A 16,485-nucleotide genomic window follows, 5' to 3' on the forward strand; every position below is an offset into this window, starting at 1 on the left:
ACTACTAGTCAATTGTTGAGGGGAAATCTGGGGGGTGATTGGTTAGTTGGTTTATTAGATAGCTGCGGAAGTACTACTACTACACTAGAGTACTAGATGATGCTGGTTGTGAATAGATCAATGAAGAACAACTTCTGATAGTTTTGGATCAAAATCTGAGCTGATGACTTCTATTAACTTTCCGTGGATGGGTTACTTTGGACTGCGGTTCTCTTGATGATAAAAAAAAATAACTGTTTGGTTGGAAACATGTCTGTTTCGGGGGATACGTGATCCGGGTATCATCTATCTATAAAGATAGTAAAAAATAACAGAAAAGATAACTGGCTAGTCCCTCCCGAGGGACGAGCAGAAAGACGTAGTATGTATGAAAAATAAGACCCCTATGTGAATAGGTAAATCACATACAAAACAACGCTTCCTCACCAAACTCGCGGAACACCGTACCCTCCTCGCGCAGAATCCCACCCAGCCAATCCTTGGCCGTTGCAAATTCCTTCGCGCCAAACTTCACCAGTACAAACCCGGCACGCACCCGTGCTGCCGTGAATGTCACTTGGGAATCATAGTTGGGCGTGGACTCCATAGCGGCCGGCGCCGAGGAGGCCCAATTCCTTGCGCCAATCCTCGGTAGCGAGGAGAACCGGTCCATGATGAAAGACGCGAGCTTTTCGAAGACTGGCCCGTAGAGAATCAAGGTCCCCACGACCCCGTGCGGTCGGGTACGCTCCCGTAACAGATCACTACGGTCGCATGTGTCCACTCCGTTTTCAAGAAGGGCCACGTCAACCTCGTCATCGAGAATGAGCGAGTCCCGGAGCAGCAGCTTCTTCTTTGGCGGTGCTCCTTTCCCGTCTGTTGTTGTAGTCCATACCTCGTTCTTGCCTCGCCAGAGATGGAAGTCCCAGCTCTCACCCCGGGATGTCCGGCCTTCTGTCACCCAGTCGAGAATGCAGAGACTGCTCTTATTTAGACCGTCGACCGTGAAGGTCTGGACTTGCTCATAGCGACTGTCTTTGTATGGCACAGCTGGGTCTGGCAGATAGCAGAGAGCAGCACCGTCGCCGACGTGCACGTCTAATGTTTGCCGACTCTTGTCGGAGAGAGAGTGTTTGAGAGTGCTGCGGTGGCCCTTCATGCTGATGGGCTCAGTTTTGAAAATCTTGGTGCTCCCTTGTGGTGTTGTCACGACCATACGGGTGTGAGCTTCGAGGGTAATGGAGACCGAAATATGGTCGCCTGGTAGCAGGCCTCCGCCGTAGGTGAGAAGGTAGAGGTGGACGGGGTTGGAAGGACATTTTGAGAGAGCGGCGTTCTGCGGAACGAAGCCGGGGACACGAGTGAGGAGTTTGAGAGGATATTTATAGGTGAGGGTCGTGAGAGAGGGATTTGCTGGTGGGAGGAGAGAGAGAACCACCTTGCCATGACCAGGCTTTGCGATGGAGGACTCAAAGGGAGACTTTATCGGCATGATTGCAGATTTTTTGTGAAGTACATGAACAACAAGAGAAAAAGTAGAAGTAGGATAGAGAGAGGGAGGAAGAGTGAGAGAGAGTAATTGAAGGTGGATATTTTATGGGTGGAGGAAGAAGGAAAAGAGCGAGACGAAGACGGAATGCTTGGCTTTTAACCGCATGGTCGAGCAGTTGCTCATCGCGGCGTGAGAGGAGAACCAGATGATGAGATGGAGCTGGGGGTGACGATGTTTGCTTTCCCCAGGTCCGGGCCAGACGTTGGGGGGGAAAGGGAGGGAAGGAGTGGACTATCGTCAGGCAAAAGGAACAGCTGATGGGCTGTGCTACTGCGTGGAGAGAAGATCGAGGATCGCCAGACTTCAATGGCGTCGCAAAATCAGCATCAAGGCGGGGTCTTGATGGAGATGACTGGAATTTGATGGTCTGGCACTTCTTGGCCCTTCAATCGCGTCTTTTTTAGGAAGTCGCGATGGAGCCCCCCGTGGTTTCCATTACGGCATCGATTACTTCTTCCTCCGCACTTCCCGCTTTGGGGCTTGCGCCAGGGCTAGGGTTGGTCCCGTCACCTGGTCACCTGCTCGTCAATGCCAAGCGTGTACCTTCCCAATTCGGGAGTAGCTTGGTAATTATTTTCTTATTCTTTTCCGCCTGTCATTTTACATCCTCCATACAAAGTCACGGGGTCTGGCTTGTGTATTATTCAGAAGCGGAGCTTGTCGCCTGAGGCTGCCACGCCTGTTGGCTCCCCGTCATCGCCAGGCACCAAAGCGCGTCGTCCGTCAACGAGCCAAAGTCAAGATCCCCAAAGTCCCTCCTCCGTCGTCCTATCTAACCCCCCTCCCTCTCTCCTCCCCGTATCCCTTGGGTCCCACTTCCGGCTTCCCGCATGTCCTCAATTGCTTCCCTTTACTATTGATCTATCTTATTTTTCACGTTTCTTCCCCGCCCACTGTCCGCGTGCCGCAAAGTGCCTCAGACGCGCGCGCAAACCCGGAAGTCATTGGGAAACCCCCCAACATCGCGTTTGGCGGCTCCCGTTTCATCTCTATCTTTGACAGATCACCAACCCCCACGTCCAAGTACGCTCTACGCCCTGCGAAATCCTCTGAGAACATCCATCCAATGAATTCCGTTGGATCCCGACTGACCGTTTTCCCGACTTACAGTGATATAATATCTTTTCCCAACAGAAAGACGATATGGAAGCCGAGTCGCCCCTCTCAACACCTCAGCCGGACCAGACTCAGAGTGATGCCTCCCCGTCAACAGACAGGAGGAAGTCGGGTCGCGTGACGCGAAAACCAGAGCTGTACTCCCAGAGCTTTGGCGCCAGCAATGGTGCGACCGCAGGCGGGGCTAAGCGCAAGCGCACCACGACTGGCGATGATAACGATGATGACAATGAACTGAGCAACGAGGACGCGTCCGAGTCAGACAGCGATGAGCCCGGCGACGAAGATCCCGACGAAGAGGAACTGCGCGAGAAGAAGCGGGCTGCGCGCAAAGCAGCTGCCAAGAAGCAGTCGTCCTCATCGAAACCGAAGCCCAAGTCCCGTACCGCGAAGAAACCCAAGGTCGCTGGCAACGGCCTACCTAGTCGCCTGGCCCTGCGGCCCGCTGCCAACGGAAAGAAACCGGTTTCGCGTCCCAGGCAGATGAAAGCGCGACTCACCATGGCTGCGCGCGAGGGCGGTCTCTATGGTAGGTGTCTTACTCCAATTGATCCCTTGGCGTAAATGCTATAGCTGACCCGGATTTTGTTCCTAGCGGAGGTCTTTGGCAAGGGACGGACCGTCGAAACGGTTGCGGCGGAGTGGCTTACGCATTATCAAGAAGAACAGCAGGAGGCAGTGTGCGACATGGTTAACTTCATGCTGAAATGCTCGGGAACTGATCTAGAAGTGACGACCGTTGATATTGAGAATGTCGACCACGCCCCGCACCGTGTGAGTGATTTGGCAAATCAGTACCAAACTTTAGGAATTTCCGAGTACCCCTTGATCTCCAAGTCCAGGAAACTGAGGTCTTTCCACCCCGTTTTGGAGAGTTTCATCATGACCCTGATCCAAACCCTGCACCACTCGTCCGTGCTATACAGCGATCCGAACCTTTTCGAGAACATCCAAGTTTGGATCTCGTCACTGTCCTCTTCCGGATGCCGGCCTTTCAGACACACCGCTACCGTTGTCTCCCTGGCCACGATGAATGCTTTCTGTGATATTGCGCGGGAGGTCAACACCACTGTCTCCACGTCCCGCAAACAGCTGGAAAGTGAAAAGAAAAAGCGGTCAGTGAACAAGGGCCGAGTCGACGCTATTGAGACAGCGATCGAGGAGGGTGAGAAGAAGCTGGAGATGATCGACGACTACCTGAAAGATGGTGTGAACGTTGTCTTCGTCCATCGCTACCGGGATATCGACCCCGCCATCCGCGCCGAGTGCCTGGCAGCTCTGGGACGCTGGATGCGCACCTATCGCGAGTACTTTTTCGAGGGCCAGTTTCTTCGTTATTTTGGCTGGAACCTCTCTGACGCCGCGGGCCAATCGCGTGCAGTGGTAGTTGAGCAGCTCAAGTCCCTCTATGAGATCAAAGACAACATGGCGGGCCTTCGATCGTTCACGGAACGTTTCCGCCAACGCCTGGTAGAAATGGCTGCCCACGATGCTGAGATTACTGTGCGCACTTCTGCTATCGAGCTGCTTGACCTGATTCGCGATGCTGGATTGATTGAACCGGCTGATGTGGATACGGTCGGCAAACTCATTTTCGACTCCGAACCCCGGATCCGTAAAGCGGCTGGTCGCTTCTTCGTTGCGAATGTCGAGGATGTGTTCGACTCCACCATGGAAGAGATGGCAGAGGAGGCTGGCGAGATCTTCGGTGATGAAGATGAGGACGATTTCGAGTCACCCAAGCGCTCTTGGATCAAGTTCAAGTGCCTCGCGGATATTCTCCAAGCCTACGACGATCTCGAGAATGAAAGTGCCGAGGAACCCGTGGCGCCACGAGATGCGCTTTCGGGTGCTCCGATGGACACACGTTTCGTTCTTGCCACGGAGGCCATTTATCCCCATCTCACCGACCTTGCTCACTGGCAGTCTCTGGCAGGATACCTTCTCTATGACCATTCCCAGATCCCGGAGGACCCCAGCGAGGATGATACTGCTGCTGTGGTCCGGAAATCGTACAAGATGCAAGAAGGTCAGGAAGTGATCCTTCTGGAAGTACTGTGCTGCGCAGTTAAACTGCGCGTCCTTGAGATTGCCAAGTCAGACATTGATAAGAGGGGCCGGAAAGTCAAGGCATTGACCGACAAGATCCCAGAACTGCAGGAGGAGATCTCGCATAGCCTGGCGCAGATCATTCCACAGCTGCTCAACAAATACGGCTCCGTACCGGAGGCGGCATTTGCGGTCTTGAGGCTTGAACATCTCGTCGACTTGGAAAAGATCGAGGATATACAAAAAGACGCGACGGCTTATACCGCGTTGTTGAACGACATAAACAAGCAGTTCTTGACCCATTCAGACCAGGATGTCCTGGCCGAGGCCAGCGTTGCGTTTATTCATGCAAAGAGCTCCGATGATATGCGCGAGGCGCTCGAGGGCAAGATTCAGGAGCTATGGGACAACGTGGTGGAGACTCTGAGCACTCTGTCACGAAAGCAGGACGTGTCAAAGGGAGGCTCGATATCTCCCGCGACCCTGAACGAACTCGTCAACACAGTGATCCGGATATCCAACCTTGCCAGTGTGACGGACTGTACGCATGTCTTGGAAACCATGCCTTCTGATCGATCGAAGGGTAAGCGCACAGACGTTTCTGAAGCACCTTTCAACGCTCTCGTGCATCTGATGAAACGGGGGCTGCGCGACCCGGAGGATGATGAGGATCTCGCCAAGGCAGAAAGTGAACTGGTTACAAACAGCATTCGGACGCTTCTGTTCTACTTCATGTGGAAGGTGCAGACATTGACCACGGCCCTGAATGCAGGAAAGGCATCGTTTAATACGGCATACTTCGAGGCTCTGACCAAGGGCCGTGAGATTTTCACCACAACACTTGTTGCTATCATGAAGCAGCGCTTGGGGCTGGACGACATCAGGTTTTGCGCAGCCACGACGCTCCTAGACCTTCAGACCTTATTCGGCACCCTTCGCCATGCTGGACTGACTGCAGCCAATGACGAGGATGTGATCCTCCAGACTCAAAGTCTTGTCCAAGAGATCGGACGTGAGCCAAAGACACTCATCGCCAGGATACATAGCATAGCAGAACGCACGTACGCGAGGAAGATCCGAGTTCCCATAAGGGCTGCCGACGATGACGGGCTATCCGACGAAGACATCCGAAAAGCACCCCAGGATGAAGACGACGAAGAGTCCGAACCCGAAGAAATACTGGACGACGAGCGCCTCCGATCGAGCATCATTGCCGAACAACGCCTGTGCGAACTGACCGGCAAGATTGTCCTCGCCATCGTCGGACGCATCATCGACGCCACCGGATCAGACAGTGGGGCATTAACGAAGAAACTGCTCAAGAACCGGTCCCAGCTGGGTCGAAACTACCGTGAAGTCCTCGCCTATCTTGGGGACCTCATACCCAGCAGGAGCACAGCAACACGAGCCGCCACCTCACGAAGTAAACAACCATCGGCGCAAAGCAAAACCCAGAATGGTGCTGGCGCCAGCAAGCGAGCAGGAGAGCACAAATCCGCCGAACGGATAGACGACGACGAAGAGGACGAGGATGAGAACGACGCTGAAGAAGAATCCCATCACGAAGATGACGAAGAGGAGGACCTACGAGCCCGTGGCCTCCTCGAAGAGGAGAACATCGACCAAGACGATGACGAGGAGGAAGAGGAAGAAGACGATAATCCAGATCCGGACGAGGACGAAGTTATGGGTGATTAGTTTATTTCTGTTTCCATCATACCATTCATGTCTTGTCTATTAAGTTGATATTTTCTTTTTCGGACGAAAATTATTAGGGAAAGGCACGCAGTATTAAGGTGTCAATTTGCTATTCTAGGCCATTTACCTTTTTTTATCTTTCTGATTGATTGCGATTCGGTGTGACGATCTACTGTCATTTTCTTCAATATTCGATTCTCCCTTCTGTCCTTCCAATTTAATATGCGGGGTCTCTTTGCTTTTTCTTCATTTCTACTACCCACCCCGGCTTTCCATCTTACTGTTACTACTATGTAGCCCTGGCCTGATATCACTACTCTTCGTTTCTTGATTTACTTCTGTCTCCATTAAGCCTCCTTTGCCCCCGGACAATGAAGGAAATATTCGCAGACTACTTCCATCTCATTTGTTTTCTTCGTTTCAGCTTTCGTAGATCATCGGCCTACCTTTGCCTAGTAAATTGCTTGAGAAGTTCTGCCTGGCTCTTTTAAGAGGGTGCTCCAACATGAGTAGTCTACAGGCAGGGGATGTTTGAGGTTCTATTTATCCGCCTTTGCATCATGCCCTACGGCCTCTACGGCTGTACAAATGTGCGTACTTGTGTATCTGTGTGATATGATTAGTCTTTGGTGAGAACAAGTCTCCGTGTCAGGATTACATGGGAAGAAATCAAGGGAACACTTACAAAATGTTTCAGCGTAGGTAAGGCATATATGGGGTGAAAAAGAATATGTCAATTTCCAGGGCTAGGTTGACTATAGACCATGACTGGATCTGTTGGATCTCTTTAAACTATACTGAGTTTTTTCCTGTTTCTCTAAGGATTCCAAACCACATCCAGGGACAGAGCAAGTGGTCTGCGTATGCCGACACCAACGCCTAGTAGTATTCCTGTATTTTTGTCTGTCTAGGCGATAAGGGGACGGAAAGCACCTAAGCCCGCAAAACAACCACAACCGAAGGGATAATCCAGAGGAAATGAACAAGAATGAGACCGAAAAAAGAAAACAAATACGCCTGTGTATGAGGGATGCTACGGGGTGGTACCAGAGTAATAGGCACGTATAAGAAGGGGTACATGATGGTGAATCTTTATCGTTCGTGATGGTCAAAACAGAGGGGAAGAATCATGATACGGGGAAGGGAAAATGGGGATGGGGGAGGGGGAGGGGGAGGACAGAAGGGGGTAAAATGAGGAAACCTGGAAGGGCAAAACAAGAAAGAGTCGGAAGAGACTTCGCAAAGTTACTCCAAGGATGGCGAGAAGCCACACTAGACACCGCCGTTCTTGAGTCACGAGAAGCCTGGAATAATGAAGTGATAATCTCGTCCCAGAGCCTCCACGAACTCAAGGTTGAGGGTCCACATGGCGGCATGGTGACCGCCAGGTGTAGATCTAGCGAGAAAGAATCGAAATAGATGGGTGCAGATCTCTCATGTGGGGTCATTGTTTCATTGCCAGTAAAATGCGTGTCAATTTTGTTTTTGTCTTTTTTTTGTTTTTACATATCCATGGAGTCACCACCGTTGGCGAAGTTGAATCCGCCCTGCTGTTGCGTGGTGCCGAGGGCGAATCCAGTCTGGGTCTGCTGAGGAGCAACCTCATCAATGTCACCAGCCTCGTCCTCATCAGAGAAGTACTTCTCGATGATGTTGTACGCCTTCATGTAGATCTCCTCGTTGGCGTTGTTCTGGCAGTCATGGATCTTCTCCATACCACCGGCCTCTTCGATGAACAGGGCATAGCGGTTGACGTTTGCCTCGGCCTGGCCAGCCTCCTTGTCCATCTCGCCGACCTTAAGGATGTTCTCCAGACCGTCCAGAGCAACCTGGATGATCTTGTTGTCAGGGCAAGCAAGAAGGTCGCACAGGGGCTTGATGCATCCCTGGGACACAAGGTAGCGGATCTGATCAGGCTTCTGCAGACCACCGGAGGTGGCGTTGGAGATGGCCCAGCAGGCCTCCTTACGCGTCTTGAAGTCACCGTTCGCCAGCAGGTTGATCAAGGGAGGGATAATGCCGGCGTCGACGACGGCCTGGATCTGGCTGGAGTTACCAGCAGTGATGTTGGAGATAGTCCAGCACGCCTCCTTACGGATACCGTCCTTGGTGGAGCTCAGCAGAGCAAGGAGGGCGGGAAGAGCACCGCAGTTGATGATGACCTGGGTCTGGACATCGTCACCAGTGACGATGTTACCAACCGACCGGAGAGCGGGGGTCTGGACTGAGGTCGAGGCGTGCATGAGGAGCTCGACAAGACGGCGGGGGATGCCGGCCTCGATGACAGCCTGGATCTTGTCGTTGGCGCCATCGGACAGGTAGGAGATGGCCCAGCAAGCATCGATCAGGACCTCATCATCAAGCATGTAGATGAGCTTAGCAAGGACAGGAAGAGCGGGGGCAATCTTTGGAATTCATTGTTAGCGACAACAGCTCGTTAGCATGAGAAGAGAGGATGACATACGGTGTTCCAATCAGGCTGAGGCGTCTTGCCGCGGCAGAAGTTGCTCAGGGTCCAGGTAGCGTTGCGCAGCATGCTCAGCTTCCGGCCATCGTTGATGAGGTTCAGCAGAGGACGCAGAGCACCGGCGTTAAGGACAAAGTCACGGCATTGAGGGCTGTCACCCGCAATGTTACCAAGGGCCCAGACGGCCTGCTCACGAACATCGGGCTCAGGGCTGCTCAGGAGCTCGCAGAAGATCGGCACAGCACCAGCCTCGATAACGACCTGGGTCTGTTGGGCGGAACCGGAGGCAATGTTGGTCAAAGCCCAAGCGGCTTCAAACTGAACAAGAGTGTGGGGGGATCGGAGGAATTCAACAAAGCGGCTCACGACACCGGTCTCGATGACACGCTCAATGGGAGGGTTGCGCTCCTTGGAGAGCAATTTCCTGAACTTGGTGGTGGCTTGGATCTGCTGGTCGATCTGATCGGAGAAGACGCCCTTCACCATCTCGGGGAGCTCCACATTAAGCTAGAAAACCATCCATTAGCTAATTTGCACAGGAATGAACACATCTTTGCTGAGCGCAATGGTAGTCTTGATGATGCTGGTCGTGTGCTTGTCTAGTCAAGGCCGAGTGAGGGCTCGCCCGGCGGCAAAGCGGTGAAAAGCTCTCACTGGGACGCATCTGGACAAGCAAGACTGACCAGAAAGAAAGATCGAAAACGGGCAGCCGACGGGCGCAGCTCCCGGTCGGGAAAGGAACAAAGAGATCGAACAATGGATATAGAAACAAAAAGAAATGCAGAAACTGCATACCTCACTCTCGATGGCGCTGGCCTCATCGTCACTCTCGGCAGCTACGCCGCCGCCCACACCAATGCCGCCATCGCGGGTCTGGATACCTCTCCTCTTGGCCAAATTCTCATCTCTCTTCTGCTTTCTGATTTCAACCTGTTGTTCCTCACGACGACGACGGAGCTCGTCAGGCCGGAACTGGTTCCGGGCCTTGAACTGAGTGCGACGATGCTCGGGGATGTAGCGCTCGGCCATGGTTGCTTGGGACACAGAGGGGTGAAAACAAAGCGCACCACAACCGGGTGTACTAGCTTAAGAAATGGGGGGAAGAGAAAAGGAGATGAGGGAGAAAAGAAGAAGTTGAAGTAAATAGCAAGATGTGGGAGATGGGAATCCCAACGAGCTAAATAAGGGGATAGAGAAAGAGGCTAGACAAAGGAAGAAAGGACAAGCGCAAAGCTGAGATGGTAGAAGGAGGGGAAAAAAGTGTTGATGCTCTTCGGAGGTGGGATTGCCCAGTCACGGGACGCCGCTGATTTGCTGTTTTCGTCCAGCTCCGCCCGCAAGCGCCACTTCCGCCTAAGCGAAGTTGGCGCCGGTTCCTCTCATTTCTTTGCCTTACATACGCGTCTGCTTGTTTCTTTATCTATATTGGATCAGTTGTGATCGAGAAACCTTCTGACGCTGTTCTGGAAACCGGCTGTCTTGCTAGCCATTTCTAATTCGGGCCCTTCTGGTGGATGCGTTGTTTACGTGTATTACTACTAACTGCTCCACTCGGTCCCGCGTCGATCTATTCGCAGTTCGATCAACAATACTACTTCTAGTAACTTATTTATCTATATTAACAGCCAAGGGATCCGAACTCACGGCGTTTCAGTCTTGCAGTGGATGCATTATATGCATCAGGCCCTGTTCTACCGTGGCTTCAAGATGAATTGTGCGACATAACGTAATTTCCACACCATGTCTCGCTTCGTGGATGTGTCCACTGCGCTCTCTGCGCAGGGCAGAGTGAGTGTCATTGGCGTCGTAGTCGACGTCTTCGGTGGGATTTGGAAGTCTAGAGGCTCATCCAGCTGTATCACCTTTACCATCAAGGACTCAGGTCTTGACAATGGACATACATGGGACGGGTTGAAAATCAAATATTTCAAAGACAATGAGAGCCATTTACCTCCCGTCCAAGTACGCGATGTCATCCTGATACGAGATCTGTGGGTTCGTGAGGCATGACTTAATTCCTTTATCGGTGACAGACTGACCCTTTGACTGCAGGTAAGGAATTTCAAAGGAGACCCGCTGGGAGTCGCTGCCCAGGACAGAGAAGTACCCTGGGCAATCTTTCGCTTGGACCCGGATCCCACGTCTAGTCCTGCACCCCTTTGTGGCCCTACACACTTTGAGCCATCGCCTTCGGAGAAGGTACATGCTCTAAATTTGATGAATAGCCTCCCTGCGGTCGATGGCTTCCGCAAAGCCCCAGCCCAGGATACTCCGCGTGGCCCCTATATTGTCCAGGCTGCAATTCCAAATTCCAAGCCTTATCCGCACAAGAAGCTCTCACTTGTCAAGGATATTGTAGAGCGAAACTATGTTGATCTCGTTGGGGAAATTGTCAAGATCTATACCAACGACAGTGAAAAGGTCGTCCTCTATTTCACCGATTACACGGCCAACGATGGTCTCGAAGACCGCCGAATAGACGCTGCCGGTGACAATGACTTTGGCACTGAAGGAGATGTCTACGGTTATCAAAAAAGACCCAAGAAGAGATGGACAGGACCTGTTGGACGAATGACTCTCACAATCACCCTCTGGGAACCCCATGCATCGTATGCACGCCAACACCTAAAGAATAACGATCTCATCCAGCTATACAATGTGCATGTCAAGCGCAGCCGCATCAATGGGATCTTAGAGGCCAGTGTTCACACAAACCGCACGAATCCAAATTCAGTGAATGTACATACCTTGGACCGTCGCAAAGATACATTTGTCGACCAACTTTTACAGCGTAGGACGGAATACTGGAAAGCGAATCCTCGGAAGCGGGAACCGGAAAACGAAGCTCAGCAAGTTCCCAAGAGAAGCACCAAGAAACAGCGAAAGAGAGCCGAAAAGGTGGAAGAAGGCCAAGTTCCCATCACAGCAGCAAGCAGCAAGCGATATGCACCAAATGAGAACAGTGAGTCATGCTGTCTGGTTAATAGCCACTGTGGTATTGTACAATTGATTGACAGTCCATGACAGTCATAGCCGGCAACCCGTCTGTTCCTACAATGTCCCTCGAAGCGATCCTCTCCAACAAACTCCATGACAACATCTCATATGACAACATACAGTACCGCTTCCCTTTCCAGAATTTCTGCTACCGAACCACAGTTCGTGTGGTCGATTTCTTCCCCCCACGACTGGAAGACTTCTCCGTCCCCGAAGACTCCTCCGGCGAGGGAACCTCCCAGAGAGACCCCGACCGGTTCATTAGATGGGAGTGGCGCTTTTGTCTGCTCGTGGAAAGCGTCCCTCCTCCACCCGCAGGCCAAGCAAAAGAACAGATGAGGTTATTTGTAGCTGGCCCGGACGCGGAGTATCTATTGGGATTAACTGCAGTCGAGTAAGTGTTGCCGATCACCCCTTGCATAATTGACATAAAGTATGAAAGTCTCGTGAGACCGATCTTCTAACTTTAAATCTTGCTACGTCCATTAGTCTGAGACGAAACCAACACGACCTAAAGGAACTCCGAGAAAAGCTCTTCATCCTATGGGGCGATCTGGAGGAGCGCAAGAGAGCGGCCCTGCACGACGGAAAGCAAGACATAGGTCCAGTTTCATGCAGACCTTTCAATTGCTGCATCCAAGAATATGGCGTCCTCTGCAAACATCGCCCTGATACGGAGAACACCACCATTAATAACGAAGATGACGAGAATGGCTGTAGTCATGACGACTGCTTTGGCTGGGAGAGGCGCTTTGCTATGTTCATGACTACTATTTCGTAATACACTTTTTGCATGCAAAACTGCTTTCTGGGCGTAACGGTGGTGTTTGTTGTTGTATACATAGGGTACTTTGTTTTGCTTTTGGTGCTAGGGTTATCTAAGGGCGTGAGTCTTGGGGACACGGTTTTGTGTATACGATACTAGAATGATGAATCCGTGCCTTTATCCAGTGATGTGCAGAAGCTGACATATTGAAGTAATGTTGAATACTACCAGAGTCAAAAGATGGCAGTACTACGACGAAGATATAGAATGCATTGGATATAGTCAGCGGGTGAAAGATAGTCGAAAATGTCATATTGATAGAAAATTTCACAGATTGAGTACCGAATTTAGGGATATCCATCAAGATATGTACCATGTGCAAGGTAGTATAGAATCAAGTGTAGGAAGCACGCCAGCAAAACAAGAATTCTGGTGTTGATGGGCCAAAACTTGTGAAAAAAAAAATGTCCAATCTTATCTGCGCGAAGCCATTACAAAGGCCAAAGGAAAACACAACTTTTGTGCTAGAGCAATGCAGGTCCTGATTCACGCTGCAAATTTGAAAGAGAAAATGGAGCTCGCTTCCCCAATTATCCTACCCCTGCTATTAGACCTTGGTTAACTTAACGATATTGGTGTCGATGCCGTGCGCGGCAGGATCAAATCGACAATTAGAACCCCAGTAACAATCTTTTTTCCCGGGCTCTGCGTGAGGGCACCGATGCCCATATGTACATTCCGGGTCATCGCAATCTAGCCCATATCGGCAGGGTGTCATGCGGGCGATAGCAGTTAAAACTGAAAGTTCACTTTTGGTCAACCTGCGCGAGTGGTCATGCTGACAGTTGTCAATTGTGCATTCTCCTAGGAGGTAATGAAGGTTGCACAATTTTAGTTTCTTCAGGCGATTCATCTCTTCTCGCGGGATGCTTTTAAAGTCAACCCGGTCTACACGTTGACCGTACTTGTTTCGTTCAACGATCTTGGGTCGTGCGGGGGTAACCGATTTCGATTGCACCACTTGAAATTCCCCAGGAGTTGAGGGCCTGGCAGAAGTGGAAGACATAGACGTACTAGCGTTCGTTGACGTGCTGGTCGAGGTTCGTGACAGTGGCACTGCGCCTGGTTTCGGCGATGGAGTAAGAGCTGGAGGAGGTTTGGACGCTACTGCGGCTTTCCACGGGGCCCAGACAGGTGTTATTTTTGTATTTCGAAGGATTTCTGGGAACTGAGAGACTCTGTATGCGGCCTTGATCTTGGCCAGATCTTTTTCAAAGGTGATGCCCTCGATCAAGGTTACTCTTCCTACTAGGTCAATGTCTTCCATTATGTCCACCAAGATCTGGGCATATGCGTTGGTGTCGGCGCATCCTAAGAAGATTTGATGACAGTGGCAGTTATACAGGTTGACTTTGAAGGCCTCTAGAGATGGCAGACAGCAGGTCAGCGCATCGTCCTGAGTAACATACCAATGCAAGTATCTTGGACAAGGAAGTCTTGATGCGTACCTGCGATCTTGTCATGTGCGTTGTCTAGTCCAGTATCCACAAGGTCGAACAGTGGATGGCCATTGTTGAAGCCCTTAGCAAAGCCCTCGATCGATGCTGGGTCGGTGCTAATGACGCCTCGGACACACATCTCACTCAGACCTTTCAAGTTAACGTACATCCTCGTGATTATTTTTGGATTATCAAGGCCCGGGAAATTGCTGGCAACATAGTCTTTCAGGGCGACAGCAAGCTTATTGGCTGCAACTTTGCCACCTTCTTCTCCCCTTTGTAGGAACTCGTCCTTGAAGATGATGCCAGTTCCATCTAGTAGCACGACTATAAAGGGCTCGCGGTCCTAAAAGCGGACGGGCATCATTAGCACAGACCAAGCTGCAGAACTATGAAGGTCCCACCATAATGGCCTTGATCCTCGCGATATGCTGCATTAACTCCATTTCATGAAGCTGGATATCACGATTAAACCGCGTTTCACGTTCATGATCGAGTTTCTCTTGCTGGAAGGCAGCCTCCAGCTCTGTCACACGCTGCAAAAGTTCCTAGGTGCAGGGAGTGTAACGTCAACATGGAGCACTTGATACTGTGATGCTGAGCGGCTACCTCGATTAGGATATTCTTATCTTGTTCTATAGATGCCACCTGTTTATATCGCTCGAGATATTCCGGGGCTGTCATGATGGACTAGGTAAGGTTTGGGCACTAATGGTTTAAGAGGGATAGCAAGTGAGAGAGAGGTCTTGGGAAGCGCCAGGCTATAGAAGCACCGAGAATGGGGAAGGGTTGATGGTAGGCGGCTGAAACGGCGACGATCGAGATTATGGAGCCAAAAAGAGTAGAAGATTGGGCAGACAGCGGGGAAGCCAATACTATCGGGAGTGAATTTACTGTACAGTCACGAAGAAAGTGCGAGATCTACAGAGACAAGTGAACTGGACTGGCACAAGCCTAGAGCAAGTCACCATCAAAACAGCCGCATGAGGCGCCAACCAGTCACGAGCCGCCGGCCGGGGAGAGCTGGGGCTGAGTCAGCCCGCCGCATGGGGAACCATCCCAGCCAACCTGAGGCAGTATTGAGGCTACGTGGAGAAATTGCCCGGTTCCCCTTCCTCTCTTTCTTGCTGCTTCTCTCCCTCTTACTTACTTCTCCCTCTCTTCTTCCTCCATCCATCTCTGGTCCGATCGCCTCTTCGGTCTTTCTCTTCCCCACCCTTTCCCCCCTCTCCTCACCCTCACCCTTTCTCTTCTCGTCCCCAACTCCCGGTTCGTTCACAATGGGTCGCTTTGGTTTCTTGTCCCTGGCTCTCCTTTCTGTCCAGGCCTTGATTGGCGGCAGTCTCGCGGCGGTATGTTCCCACTCGCGTGACTCCTATCGTTTTACAGTCAATTGAGTTGCTGACGCGATGTCGCATCTTATTAGGATGCTGCTGAGAAGGATGATCTCCCTGAAACCCAATTGCTTTCTGTCACGGCCCACGCCTCCTTCCCTGCCTCCGAGGAGATCTTCGGTGTCAAGCTTGTCAATGGCTACCCGACTGAGGCGCTGATCACTTTCGCCAATGAGGATGAAGTTCCTGTGACTGTGAATTTCATTGGAGGTTCCTTGTCGGCGGTTGAAGGAGAAAGCAGCCAAATTGTTCGCAACCTGACTGCGCACCGTTACAGCGTTGAGATCCCGGCCGGTCAGCAGGAGAGCGTCAGCTACAGCTTCGCCACCGAAATGCACCCCCAGGACTTGCTGCTTACTCTCGCTTCCGTTATCTCTGATACCAATGGCAACCTCTTCACTCTGTACGCCTACAACGGCACTGTCAGCGTCGTTGAGCCCGAGACCAGCATCTTTGACCCTCAGATGTAAGGCACATTCTCACAGCTCGTCGATGGGATCAAGCTAACCCGATTATCATTAGCCTTTTCCTGTACTTCTTCCTCCTGGCTTGCTTCTCTGGCGTCGTCTACTTCTTCTACGCCGTCTGGATTGCTCCCTACTTCCCCCAGAAGCGCCGTGCTGCAAAGGGTCCCGAGTACAAGAAGTCCGCTGGTGCCTCCAAGAAGGAGGCCCCCGTTGAGGCTCCCAGCAGCCCTGCTGTCTCGTCTGCCACTACCTACAACGCCGAGTGGATTCCCGCTCACCACATCAACCGTCCTGAGGCCAGGAAGGTCAAGGGTGGCGCCAAGTCTAAGAACCGTGCCTAAATGGCCCTTGCAGTGCTGAGTCTTTGGGTGATTTGTGAGGAGATATTGGGAAGGGCTTGGAGTCGGAGGGAACCTTGGTTGGTTCTCTCAGCGACTCTGGAGTAAGGCTAGCGGACTTGGGAAAGGGTCACTGAAAATGCGGCCCCACCGAGAGTTATTG

The 16,485-nt window shown here is 51.7% G+C and overlaps 7 protein-coding genes across 7 annotated transcripts; 3 read left to right on the forward strand and 4 right to left on the reverse strand.

Annotated features, from left to right (window-relative positions):
* Window positions 1-167: 167 nt before the first annotated feature.
* On the reverse strand, window positions 168-1,856 carry BO87DRAFT_378980 (urease accessory protein UreD). Its single transcript, XM_025623922.1, has one exon. The coding sequence runs from the start codon at window positions 1,469-1,471 to the stop codon at window positions 401-403; it is 1,071 nt and encodes a 356-aa protein (XP_025476831.1). The 5' UTR covers window positions 1,472-1,856; the 3' UTR covers window positions 168-400.
* A 446-nt stretch (window positions 1,857-2,302) lies between these two features.
* Window positions 2,303-6,782, forward strand: BO87DRAFT_461432 (cohesin subunit IRR1). The gene is made up of 3 exons (XM_025629088.1): window positions 2,303-2,554; window positions 2,642-3,176; window positions 3,243-6,782. The coding sequence occupies exons 2-3, from the start codon at window positions 2,675-2,677 to the stop codon at window positions 6,392-6,394; spliced, it is 3,654 nt and encodes a 1,217-aa protein (XP_025476832.1). The 5' UTR covers window positions 2,303-2,554; window positions 2,642-2,674; the 3' UTR covers window positions 6,395-6,782.
* A 1,072-nt stretch (window positions 6,783-7,854) lies between these two features.
* BO87DRAFT_124352 (karyopherin alpha) lies at window positions 7,855-9,976 on the reverse strand. The gene is made up of 3 exons (XM_025617991.1): window positions 9,657-9,976; window positions 8,859-9,368; window positions 7,855-8,799 (listed from the first exon to the last, which is right to left on the reverse strand). The coding sequence occupies exons 1-3, from the start codon at window positions 9,888-9,890 to the stop codon at window positions 7,897-7,899; spliced, it is 1,647 nt and encodes a 548-aa protein (XP_025476833.1). The 5' UTR covers window positions 9,891-9,976; the 3' UTR covers window positions 7,855-7,896.
* A 452-nt stretch (window positions 9,977-10,428) lies between these two features.
* On the forward strand, window positions 10,429-12,912 carry BO87DRAFT_340546 (telomere-binding alpha subunit central domain protein). The gene is made up of 4 exons (XM_025620666.1): window positions 10,429-10,856; window positions 10,914-11,823; window positions 11,889-12,252; window positions 12,348-12,912. Exons 1-4 carry the CDS (start codon window positions 10,602-10,604, stop codon window positions 12,637-12,639), a joined length of 1,821 nt encoding a protein of 606 aa, XP_025476834.1. The 5' UTR covers window positions 10,429-10,601; the 3' UTR covers window positions 12,640-12,912.
* BO87DRAFT_124380 (uncharacterized protein) lies at window positions 12,643-13,116 on the reverse strand. The gene has a single exon (XM_025617992.1). It carries the CDS (start codon window positions 12,998-13,000, stop codon window positions 12,737-12,739), a length of 264 nt encoding a protein of 87 aa, XP_025476835.1. The 5' UTR covers window positions 13,001-13,116; the 3' UTR covers window positions 12,643-12,736.
* BO87DRAFT_378984 (CCCH zinc finger protein) lies at window positions 12,915-15,057 on the reverse strand. The gene is made up of 4 exons (XM_025623923.1): window positions 14,733-15,057; window positions 14,528-14,671; window positions 14,133-14,469; window positions 12,915-14,046 (listed from the first exon to the last, which is right to left on the reverse strand). Exons 1-4 carry the CDS (start codon window positions 14,805-14,807, stop codon window positions 13,232-13,234), a joined length of 1,371 nt encoding a protein of 456 aa, XP_025476836.1. The 5' UTR covers window positions 14,808-15,057; the 3' UTR covers window positions 12,915-13,231.
* Window positions 15,058-15,403: 346 nt separating this feature from the next.
* BO87DRAFT_399496 (putative translocon-associated protein, alpha subunit) lies at window positions 15,404-16,325 on the forward strand (the record flags this gene model as incomplete). The annotated part of the gene is made up of 3 exons (XM_025625442.1): window positions 15,404-15,475; window positions 15,550-15,983; window positions 16,040-16,325. 3 exons carry the CDS (start codon window positions 15,404-15,406, stop codon window positions 16,323-16,325), a joined length of 792 nt encoding a protein of 263 aa, XP_025476837.1.
* Window positions 16,326-16,485: the final 160 nt, after the last annotated feature.

Source organism: Aspergillus neoniger (assembly GCF_003184625.1).
Source record: "Aspergillus neoniger CBS 115656 unplaced genomic scaffold BO87scaffold_29, whole genome shotgun sequence".
NCBI lineage: Eukaryota > Fungi > Ascomycota > Eurotiomycetes > Eurotiales > Aspergillaceae > Aspergillus > Aspergillus neoniger.